A 12718-nucleotide genomic window follows, 5' to 3' on the forward strand; every position below is an offset into this window, starting at 1 on the left:
AATGGCTGACCAGCGAGTAAATTGACAGACCCCCACCTTAACTAGCGGAGACATTATTGAGACTATATGCACTGCTTTCTCACGCTGAAATGGGATGAGGAGGTGGGCAAATAAGGAAAAGAGAGAAGAAACACACACAAACACACACACACACACACACACAAACACACACACAAAAAAAAAACCCAGAGTTACCTGGACTGGGAGGAGGTATCACTGAGGCTGTATGCACTGCTTTCTCGAACTGGTAGATTGGATGTACTGTGCGCTAATCCTCCGTAAGACTTGCTTTGACTTTCTGTGCTCGGTGCTGGCGATAGTGCTCCCCTCCTTTCGTAACCATGAGCTGCCCGATCTCCTAATCGGCTGCAATGCATGCCCCCCTCACTGGAGCCAGGCCAAGGAGAAGCCGCCTTCTCCTTCAGTGGCACAGACCTCAAAGAACTTGTTGGACAAGCTGGAATTCCCAAAGACAACACGGTGCCATGACATGGCCCGTAAGAGGTTGTGTCAATGCCACTGTCTGCGGACGTGCCCTGAATGTAGTTATATCCGTTCAGTTCAGACTCCGTGCGGTCCCCTGTGTCATACCACTTCTCATCGCTGTGGGCACTTGAAGCATTGCTGGAAAGTGTGTTGCTGCTCGAGTGACTTGAATACTGAGCATCAGTCTGGGAAGAGAGTGGGGGAAGGAAACAGAGTTACATGGGGGGTCTATGCTCTAAACTATTTAACAGCTCCAGCTCTATTAATAAAACTCACAATTCAAAATATATAAATAGTTTACAGCAAAATTCTTGAAAGCAAAATCAGATAAGAAACCTATACATTAAAAAACTTCTAATTGGTTATTGCAAACATGATGTAAACGGATATTATAAATCATAAACCATTTCCATGCTTAGATACAACACCATGATGCCTTTGTCCTATCACAGTGGCATTGTGGACGGCAGCCCTCAACATCAATGGCAATTGAATCTACAGGGTTTAACTGCCTCCGGAAGATTTTAGATCTCTCCTCAGAGGTGGTGTTCCTGGACCCCTCCACAGGCAGAAACCCCAGTGAAGCAAATATAAACCCCCCCTCTCTTCAGACTCCATGTCTACGGCTGAAGGTTGGGAGGGCGTGTTGGTTGATATGGAAGTTGTAGATTGTGCATGCACACTGTTCTCTGTTACTGTTTCAGCTCCACTCTGTTCCTGGCATTTCACCAGCTCCTGGACTGACTATGGAAATCGCTAGTGCACAGGCAGCAAATCTCACTGTATAGTTTTGAAGAGCAGTAATTTGTTGAGAGATGTCGTGCTGCAACACATCTCCTGCCTCTCTTCTTAGACAGTCCCCCGGTGTCGAGGATGACTTGCTGCCACAATAAATGAGTTCTAAGGTGACTGATGCCAGGTCCTGAACTTCATTTTCAAGGGTGGAAGATGCCTGTGCGTGAATTCTTTTAACGCGGCGTGGCCATTGCACACCAGCTACCACACGGACTTAGTCCAATGGCAAGGGGATCCAAGATGATTGGAGACCAGACTCTGTTGCATGGGCCTAACACACACACATATATTCCTACTGACCTCCTTCCTCCCCCAGGTCCTCTCTCCCTGGTTTTCAGAGACTGCAATGTAGGTGAGCGCATTGATCTTGGAGCAGCTTGACCTAGTGTCAACCCTCTCCAGGTATCTGAAAGCCCCATGGTCCTAGTGTCAATCCTCTCCAGATATCTCAAACCCCATGGTCCTAGTGTCAATCCTCTCCAGATATCTCAAACCCCATGGTCCTAGTGTCAACCCTCTCCAGGTATCTTAGGTATCCTGCCATATGGACAGTGCATTGCATTAAGTGTATGTGCACCACAGCTGTAACCTAACTTCATCATTGTGACAAACTGCTCTCCAAAGCAAATGGACTTGTCTTGGTCCATGTGGAAGAGCTGTCAGAACAGAGATTTCAAGTTCATCGGTGCAAAGCAAAATCCAGATGACTAACAATTTGAAAAAGACGCCACAACGCTTCATCTGGAGCAAAAGATACAGTTCACGTGGGATAAGCTGTCATGGGAAACTATCAACAAGTTTGATCAGCAGAGAATGTGCTTCAGATGCTGATTGTAAACACTTCAGTGACCTAACTGGTATATTAATGTGTTCAGGGAATGTTGTAGCAGTATATAAAGCAGCACCTCTCCAGGTATTAGAGATTACACTTCAAGGGAATCTTGAAAACTGGCATTGGAAGATCCCTGATGCCTCAGTGAATCTGTGATGACACAAACCACCATTGCAACGGACCGATTGTGTAGTGACCAGACTCAGTAAAAAGTGCTGGCACAGTGACCATGTGTCACGTTCTACGTACGGAATATGTTCCTCACATTAAAGACGGAGCCGTAAGACGATTCTCTCGGGCCATACCACGTTTACCCTGTGGACAGCACAGGGCTGTGACTATGCAGCTACTAACTGGTTGATGTCAGTAGCACAAGCAAAAGCATTTAAACAATCGCCCCCACGGAAATATTTTAACGGCTGACTCATGCGGCCATGTGAAAACATCAATATTTCATAAACTATCAGTGATCAATGGAGCCTGACTGAGTACATGCCTTTGCTTGGTTTCTCAAATGCTTTTATTTGACATTTCCTGTTATTTAGGCTTAGGAATGGAAGTAGCTACCCAGGTCGTTTCATGGCTTGTATTTTATGGTGGGGTGTGGGGGGTGCGGGAAGAGAGGGAGGAAGAGACTACAATCAAAAACAAAAAATACATTTAATTTCAAAGTATTTATCCCTTTGAAGACTGCTCCACACCAAAATTAGGAGGGCAATTTTCATTTTACTCCCTGAAGATTATGTCTCATCATTCTATATATTCAGTTTTTTTCTTGAGCTCTGCCTTCTAAGTTCACTGAAATTCAATATAATCCCAGTTTGAAAATGCACACATCTTGAAAGATTTATTAGCACTCATGGATTTCATTCTTCCAACCGTGCACCCCGACCCACATCCTCCACTCCTTCGAGTTTGCTCATCTCCAACTGCCCGTGCTCCGTCTTTGATGACGGATCGCTACGCCCTCGCTCTTTAGAACTCTTTCCCAAGACCATTTTTGCCAGCCTCGCTCCTTTCTACCGAAAGGAAAACCATCTCCAAGACTGTGGGTTCAGGGTCACTTTTAATTTTATCCATCTGCTTCTCAGCATCCTCCTCTCCCCATTCGACATTATGCCATGTCAAAGGCTGTAGCAGGATCTGAGCTGAAGATTTTGATTCCCCGAGTTTCTCAATTGTAAATGAGTGCCAAGGACTAGGAGAAAAAACGCATCACCAGAATTTTACTCTTTTTGCAGAGTGATCTATAATTTATATAGTGCCTCAGGTTCAGTTTGAACAGGAGCTCCACTGACGCTGTTTAACAGGGCCGTTTCCTCCTAATATATAGCTCTACCTGTGAATTCCTGTGGCACTACAGCCAGTGCTGTTTATAATAAAGGGAACAGGTCACCTGACTCTGGTGAGTTCCGGTATGTTCTGCCATCTTAAGGCTGGGTGTGTTTCTATGAATTACTGAAAATATAACAATGGCAATGAAGATGGGTTTATCGGAAATAGAAAGCTGAAATTTTTGTTGGTGGAGGATTCAGCCAACCGAGAGACTTTGAGAGCTGCGCCTATGGGAATAATAGGGCGTTTGGGGGAGTTTCAACGCAACCGTGAAAATTTCTGAGCGTATGTGGAGCGGCTGGAAATGTTTTTCACTGCAAACAATATCATCGAAGTCCCCAATGATGAAAACCATAACTGGGTGGTGTTGGAACGACAAAGGGCTATTTTATTAACTGAAGCAGGGCCCAAGGTGTATGAAACCTTGAAAAATTTGCTTGTACCTGTCAAGCCAAAGGACACAACTCTTAAGCAGATTCAGCACTATAGCCCTGAGCCCCTGGAAATTGCTGAAAGTTATAGTTTCGGAATACGAGTTCAGTTAACCAAAGAAAATATCAATGAGTACATTGTAGCATTAAAAAAGCTATTAATTCACTTTCAGGACCGAGCATTGCGTGACCGCTTTGCTTGTGGGATGAAAAATGATGCGATCAGAAAAAAGTTATTGACAACTCCTAACTTGACTTTTGATTTAGCTTGTCAGACAGTTATGTCAATGAACATGGCCGACCAACATTCCCGAGAATTTCATACTATGTTTAGTCATCAGACAACTGAGGTGAATCACCTGCAGTTTAAAAGTAAAAGGCAGTTGGGCCCCAAAGTCTCAGAAACAGGCCATGGTAACAGAGCATTGAAGTCCTGCTATCGGTGCGTGGGACAACACATTGCCTTCACATATGGACAACTTTGAGCAGTGTTTCATCTGTAGGAAAACTGGGCATCTTGCGAAGGCATGCCGACTGAAGGATAAACCAGCTTTCAAAGCTATGAGCAGAAATCCCCAGAGACTACATAGCATGGAAGAAAAACAACAGGACAAGGAGATTTGAGAGTTAAACATTATCAGTAGCACGAGGTTAACGAACAGCGATTCAAAAAGTATCATAATCCATACAGATGTTGCAGGAACCAAGATACCCATGGAAATCGACACTGGTGCATCCGTGAGTGTAGTACCGGAGTCGCTATACCTCGACAAATTGTGTGATTTCCCATTGGAGAAATCCAAGATAGAGCTGCGAGGCTACTCAGGAGAAAACATTCCTGTGGTAGGTCGTATCACCATACCGGTGAAATACAAGGATCAATTTCAGAGCTTGCCTCTATTAGTAGTGGCTGGAGACAAGCCTGCCTTATTTGGAAGAAATTGGTTGGGATCACTGAAGCTGGATTGGAGTGAGATTTTTCGTGTTGAAACGAGATTTGCATCAAAGGATGATGTCATCAAGAATTATCTGAAGGTGTTCTGCGAGATAGGCAGTCCAATCCAAGGGTTCAAGGCAAATGTCAGGGTACAGAAGGATGCGAGATCGGTTTACTGCAAGCCACGTTCCATACCATATGCACTCAAGGAAAAAGTTGAGCAAGAACTCAAAAGACTAGAGACTGAGAACATTATTTCTAAAATAGATCTATGTAATTGGGCTACACCCATTGTTGATGTACCCAAGTCCGATGGTAAGGTAAGATTGTGCGGTGATTATAAAGTAACCGTAAACCAGGTTCTAGCGGGTAATGTCCCCAATACATTGCCAAATGTAGGAGTATTGTTCACAACACTGACAGGTGGTCAGATCTTCACAAAGTTGTATCTTACGAATGCCTACTTACAGCTTGAACTAGATGAAGAATCCAAGTCATGCTTGACTATAAATACTCATCTAGGCCTATATCAATTTAATAGGCTACCGTTTGGAGTGTCTTCCACCCCTGCCATATTCCAAGGGGTGATGAACCAGATTTTGCAAGGTATTGAAGGGGTATTATGTTATTTAGATGACATACTCATTTCAGCACCAAATAGGCAAATTCATAATAACATATTGAATGAAGTCCTCAAACGGCTAGAGAAGCAGAGTACAAGTGTCTGCTTGCAAGTGTGAGTTATTTCAAAACTCAGTGGAGTACTTAGGGCACAGAGTAGACAAAGATGATTTACATCCAACCAAGGAAAAGCTGGATGCAATCAGAAATACACCCACTCCCAAGAATGTCACTGAATTTCGATCATTTTTGGGTCTTTTGAACTATTATGGGAAGTTCCTACCAAATTTGGCTACAGTATTACATCCACTGAATGAACTATTGAAAAAACAGGTCATTGGAAGTGGTCAGAAGAATGTGATACAGCATTCAAGGAGTGTAAAAGCAAATTGGTGGAGAGCAACATTTTAGTTCACTATGACGTATCGAAGGAGATCAAGCTAGCATGTGATGCCTCTCCCTATGGAGTTGGGGCAGTGATCTCTCATGTATTACGTAGTGGGGAGGAGACACCAACTGCTTTTGCTTCACGCACTCTCAGTGCCAGTGAGCATAATTATGCGCAAATCAAAAGGGAAGCTTTGGCATTAATTTTCGGCGTCAAGAAGTTCCATAAATACTTGTATGGTCGTAAGTTTACCATCATTATGGACCATAAGCACCTGACAGCAATCCTCCATCCAAAGTCCCCAGCTCCAACATTAGTTGCAGCACGAATGCAGAGATGGGCTTTGATTTTGTCAGCATATACATATGATATTGAATACAGACAATCAGCTGATCACAGTAATGCTGATGCTATGTCTAGATTGCCTTCCCCATCACAAGTTACACCCGAACTGCCAGTCACAGCTGAAAAGATTGGTAGAGCAACCAAACGTGACGCAGTTATGTCAAAGGTGTATGATTATATTGCAAATGGTTGGCCAAACCAGGTAACGGACAAATATATTCATCCATTCTTCATTCGTAGGAATGAATTATCAGTCGATAAAGATTGTATCATGTGGGGTGCAAGAGCGGTTATACCAAATAAATTCAGGACCAAATTATTAGGAGACCTCCATGACCAGCACCTGGGAATGTGCTTGACCAAGAGTTTTGAACACAGTTACTTATGGTGGCCAGGTCTTGATAAAGATACAGAGTACAGCGTCAGTCAGTGTTCGACATCTCAATTGGTAAGCAAGAACCCACCATCAGTACCATTACAGCCATGGAAATGGCCTCCCAGGTGTGGCAAAGGCTACATATTGATTTTGCTGAGTTAGAAGGACAACAATTGTTCATTGTGATTGATAGCCATTCGAAATGGGTTGAGGTTTTTCCAATGTGGAAAATAAAAGTAAAACATTCGACATTTTACGAAGATTATTTTCTTTATTTGGCCTCCCAGAAGAAATTGTTTCTCATAAATGGACCACAATTTTGTTCAGAAGAATTTGCACAGTTCATGAGCAAAAATGGTGTGAAACATCCCAAGATTCCACCGTACCACCTTGCTTCAAATGGTGCAGCATAGCGCACTGTATAAATTGTAAAGCATGCCCTCATCAAACAGATGTTGGATCCAAATCCAAAGAAACGACAATTGTCATTGGACCACAAATTGGCTAATTTTCTAATTACATATCGTAACACTCCTCATACAACTACTGGTAGAACACCAGCAGAGTTGTTTCTCAAACGACAGCCACAAACCAGATTTTCGTTGTTAAAACCAAACTTGGTACAGTCCGTAGAAAAGAAACAGTTAAGACAGAAAGAGAATCATGATAGAGGTAGAGCAAAAAAGACAGAAGTGTAAAATGAAATCATAGGTGAGAGTGAAGAACCATCACCATAAATGGTTAAAGTGGTTACCAGGAAGAGTGGTGAAGATATGTGGTCCTCGCACATATTTGATCAAGATGTTTGATCATGGACAAGTTAGGTTTGTTCACATTGATCATATTTTACCTACAGACGTGAAAATAGTTGAACGTGGGAATGATTAAATTATTTCTGACTCATCAGATAGTTTTGATACACCAGTAGCATATCCTATATCCAATGTACTGGAAACAATCCAAGAGAAAGTCAGAATTTAAGACTGAGTCCGAGTCAGGCAGACGAACAGTTTGAAGTTAGAGAGAATTTAAATGGAAATCAAGGGCATTCCTTGGAGGAAAACTTTCCTCAGGATCAGCCTCGAATGAGTTTAAATTTGGCACCAAGTTTGGAAGGTTCTGATTGAGAGCGAAGGTATCATCTTCGAAACAGAAAACAAGTGATTAAGCTTGATTTGTAAATATGGCAAAATAAGTCCATATCTTTTGTTATGTATAACCATGCAAGTTATGTATGATGATTATTTTGTTATAATTACTTCTTCATTAAGGAGGGAGAAGTGTAACTCACCTGTGGACTCCTGTGGTACTGCAGCCAATGCTGTTTATAATAAAGGGAAGAAGTCACCTGATTCTGGTGAGTTCCGGTATAGAAGAACATAAGAATTAGGAACAGGAGTAGGCCATCTAGCCCCTCGAGCCTATTCACCCCATTCAATAAGATCATGGCTGATCTGGCCGTGGACTCAGCTCCACTTACCCGCCCGCTCCCCATAACCCATAATTCCCTTATTGGTTAAAAATCTATCTATCTGTGACTTGAATACATTCAATGAGCTAGCCTCAACTGCTTACTTGGGCAGAGAATTCCACAGATTCACAGCCTTCTGCGAGAAGAAATTCCTTCTCAACTCGGTTTTAAATTGGCTCCCCCATATTTTGAGGCTGTGCCCCCTAGTTCTGCCATCTTAAAGCTGGGTGTGTTTCTGTGAGTTACTGAAAATATAACAGCAACTCTGCATTTTTTTTTTAAAAAGGCACTTTTGCATGTCAACACGCCCAATTAAACACGTCACCTTGAAAACCAGTATAAGGCTTTCAATAATTCCCTATCTGCAGGTTAAATTTAGAACATGTTAAGCACACAAACATTGTTCTGGGTATCATGAACATTAAGAAGGAAGAAATAATTCATCGTATGTTGGAAGAGATGCAGAACAAGTATGCAATAGATTTTAACTCATTTACCTGTCCTTGTTTGTTGGGAGAAATGTGGTCTACGACTTCTTGTCTCATTAACCTTCCGTTGGGACTATCTCGAAGTGCAGATGTTACCTTTGATACAGATGGGATGTGCCAGGTTGGTTCTGAAATACATAATTACAATACTTTTTATATAAAATAAAGAGAGGAGGATTTCTCCTTCTGCAGTGCTTATTATTTACAAACAAGACAAATATTAATTACAGAGAGTTTCAACTGACTTCACACTGGCTTAAAATGAAACCTGGAAGAGCTGTAATGTCGACTTTGAAAGTTATACAATTCATTCTAAATTCATGTTGGAAACTGCTGACTGTTGTGGTCCCACGAAGAGCTGTAATTGTAATTTCAGATGTTCTAATTAATGGAATCTTTCGAAAATGCATACAGCACAGCTGTGTAGCATTTGTAAATCTTAGAATGGGAATTCAGGTCAAACTCTCATGTCTCAGAAAAGCACAACAAAGCAATTCTTCAAGCCTCCCGATGCCTACCTTTCCAAAAATATACACACAGTAGAATATTTCAGAATAAAAATGAATGCACATTCTACCCACGAGATTGCAAGATAAAATGTGAATAGATAATGAATGGGGAAAATATTTATTTTCCAACAACAAGGACACCTTTCTGACAGTCCATTCAACTCGTCAATTCCCTGCCAGACAAACCAGAGCAAGTAGACATCCTGCAGCCCAGCCATGCAGCACTAAGGATGAATTCTATGCCTATAGTGCCTGCAGTCAATGTGGGATATGGCTCCCCACCAGCTCAACTTTAGCCTGCCAACAACCAACAGGTGGTGCTGTTCAAATGACCAGACTGGTCAACATAGCTCAGCGTAAGTATCTGCACATATTCTGTGAACTGAAACATGCCCCAACTTCATTTCAAAAAGGAATTCTATTTTGTTTTAAACAGAGGCTTAATTTTCAAAAAAAATTAAAAGTGCTTGCAGCGTGTTACAGCCTTGTAATGCACATACGTCTCCAACCCAGCTTAGAATGACAACCTGATATAGATCAGTTTACTTACTGATATGAAATGCAAAAACTAAGGCAGAATAAAAGACTGCTTACTGCGACATTTAAAGAAAATTCAGTATGCGATGGAGTAATGTAACATACATACATTTTCTAACTTAGGATTCGATACAAGTAATTACAATGTACCAATCTCGTCTTAGCATTTTTTTATTCCAGATTTTTGTCTGTCCGTCAGGGTTGCACTGTCTTTTCCCCCCAGAATTCTGGATTAAAAACATTACTAAATTATTGAGAAAAAAATCTTTGGTTAAAATACTCAGCTGTTTTCATTGACCTCTTTCTTCATCTTTCGGATGAGACATTAAATCGAGGCCCCGTCTGCCCTCAGGTGAACATAAAAGATCCCATGGCACTATTTCAAAGAAGAGCAGGGGAGTTATCCCCAGTATCCTGGCCAATGTTTATCCCTCAATCAAAATAACAAAAACAGATTATATGGTCATTATCACATTGTTGTTTGTGGGAGCTTGCTGTGCGCAAGTTGGCTGCTGCGTTTCCCACATTACAGCCGTGACTACACTCCAAAAGTACTTAATTGGCTGTAAAGCGCTTTGAGACGTCCAGGGGCCGGGATAGGCACTATATAAATGCAAGTCTTTCTTTATTTTTCTTACACAAAAAACCTTAAATTAAAAATGCTTTCTAGTAATATTCCACATCCGTGGAGTTATAAAGCACCCAATTGCACCAACAGATAACAGATGAAATTCAATGTAGAGAATGCAAAGTGCTTCACATGTGAACAAAACATCATGGAAGGGACTATTACATCATGGAAAGAGAATAATGTGCATTGAAAATGAGAGCTCTGGTGGGATGCTGATTGACAATAAATCGAAGCTATCACAACAATGCTCGGTGACAGCGAGTAAAGCAAATCAGATGTTATGATGCATTAGGTGGGCAATATTGAGACAAAAAAGGTGAGGTGATTAGCATCAAGAACTCACAGACCACAATATGATGCAAGGAAAAGCTCTATCTAGTCGGGCCCGATGATGTGCCTTAATCCCAGCCTCAAAAAGACCGTCCTCTATTGGACCAGTGTGGCATTTCCACTTCCCACACGCCAGGAAAAATAGAAAAGCAGAGTATTTTTGAAATAGTGAGAGATTGGGAAGTGTTGATGATGAGAGGGACCAGGGTGTCCATGTACACAAATCACTGAATGTTAACATGCAGGTACAGCAAGCAATTATGACAGCAAATGGAATGTTGGCCTTTATTACAAGAGGATTTGAGTATAAGAGTAAGGCGTCTTACTGCAATTATATGGGACCCTGGGTGAGACCACACCTGTAGTATTGTGTACAGTTTGGTCTCCTTGCCGAAGGAAGGATATATTTGCCATTGAGGGAATGCACCGAAGGTTCACCAGTCTTATTCCTGGGATGGGGGGATTGTCCTATGAGGAGAGATTGAGTAGACTAGGCCTATATTCTCTGGAGTTTAGAAGAATAAGAGGTGATCTCATTGAAACATACAAAATTCTTACAGGGCTTGACAGGGTAGATGCAGGGAGGATGTTTCTTCTGGCTGAGGAGACTAGAACCAGGGATCACAGTCTCAGAATAAGGGGTTAGCCATTTAGGATTGAGATGAGGAGAAACTTCTTCACTCAGAGGGTGGTAAATCTTTGGAATTCTCTACCCCAGAGGGCTGTGGAGGCTCAGTCAGCGTATATTCAAGACAGAGATCAATAGATTTTTGGATATCAAAGGAATCAAAGGATATGGGGATAGTGCAGAAAGGTTGAGTTGAGGGAGACGATCCGCCATGATCTCATTGAGTGGCGGAGCAGGATCGAGGGGCCGAATGGCCTACTCCTACTCCTAATTCTTATGTTCTTTCCATGGCTCATCTGAAGGTGGTTGGTTTTCTTACTTGCAAAACAGCAAAGTTCCCATACCTGTGGGCAGATCTACCTGCCCAACACATTATAAAAATATCATCCAGTTCAACATTTTATTAAAAAAACCTTATGGCATGTCACCCCATCTCTTTAATCGCTCTGATTCCTATATCCCCAACAAGCTCTCTGTTAATGTGTGGAGCACCAAGCTACACTGATTAGTTCTAGCTTTGGAGGGAGGGAGGGAAGATAAACTTGATTTCCAAGCACAGCTTCTACACAGCACAAAACAATGACTAGAATGAGAACTTTCAAGAACGCACAAAAAGTCTGACCACCGTATACAACGCCGCACATCCTTTAACACATAAGAACATAAGAAATAGGAGCAGGAGTAGGCCATACGGCCCCTCGGGCCTGCTCCACCATTCAATAAGATCGTGACTGATCTAATCATGGACTCAGCTCCACTTCCCTGCCCGCTCCCCATGACCCCTTATCCCCTTATCATTTAATAAACTGTCTGTTTCTGTCTTAAATTTAGTCAATGTCCCGGCTTCCACAGCTCTCTGAGGCAGCGAATTCCACAGATTTACAACCCTCAGAGAAGAAATTTCTCCTCATCTCTGTTTTAAATGGGCAGCCCCTTATTCTAAGATCATGCCCTCTAGTTCTAGTCTCCCCCATCAGTGGAAACATCCTCTCTGCATTCACCTTGTCAAGCCCCCTCATAATCTTGTACGTTTCGATAAGATCACCTCTCATTCTTCTGAATTCCAATGAGTAGAGGTCCAACCTACTCAACCTTTCCTCATAAGTCAACCCCCTCATCCCCGGAATCAACCTAGTGAACCTTCTCTGAACTGCCTCCAAAGCAAGTATATCCTTTTGTAAATATGGAAACCAAAACTGCATGCAGTATTCCAGGTGTGGCCTCACCAATACCTTATATAGCTGTAGCAAGACTTCCCTGCTTTTATACTCCACCCCCTTTGCAATAAAGGCCAAGATACCATTGGCCTTCCTGATCACTTGCTGTACCTGCATACTATCCTTTTGTGTTTCATGCACAAGTACCCCCAGGTCCCGCTGTACTGCGGCACTTTGCAATCTTTCTCCATTTAAATAATAACTTGCTCTTCGATTTTTTTCTGCCAAAGTGCATGACCTCACACTTTGACATTATATTCCATCTGCCAAATTTTTGCCCAGTCACTTAGCCTGTCTATGTCCTTTTGCAGATTTTTTGTGTCCTCCTCACACACTGCTTTTCGTCCCATCTTTGTATCAT

The 12718-nt window shown here is 42.2% G+C and overlaps 1 protein-coding gene across 13 annotated transcripts in view; it reads right to left on the reverse strand.

The window, feature by feature from the left end:
* The window catches only part of sipa1l1 (signal-induced proliferation-associated 1 like 1), a 459559-nt gene that overhangs the window by 41420 nt on the left and 405421 nt on the right, over positions 1–12718 (reverse strand). For all 13 annotated transcript variants that reach the window (XM_070878865.1, XM_070878859.1, XM_070878868.1 and 10 more), the window contains 2 exons: positions 8515–8633; positions 196–671 (listed from right to left, as the gene is read on the reverse strand). In XM_070878865.1, coding sequence (XP_070734966.1) covers positions 196–671; positions 8515–8633 — 595 coding nt within the window. The remainder of the gene's footprint in view (positions 1–195; positions 672–8514; positions 8634–12718) is intronic.

Source organism: Pristiophorus japonicus, chromosome 4, assembly GCF_044704955.1.
Source record: "Pristiophorus japonicus isolate sPriJap1 chromosome 4, sPriJap1.hap1, whole genome shotgun sequence".
NCBI lineage: Eukaryota > Metazoa > Chordata > Chondrichthyes > Pristiophoridae > Pristiophorus > Pristiophorus japonicus.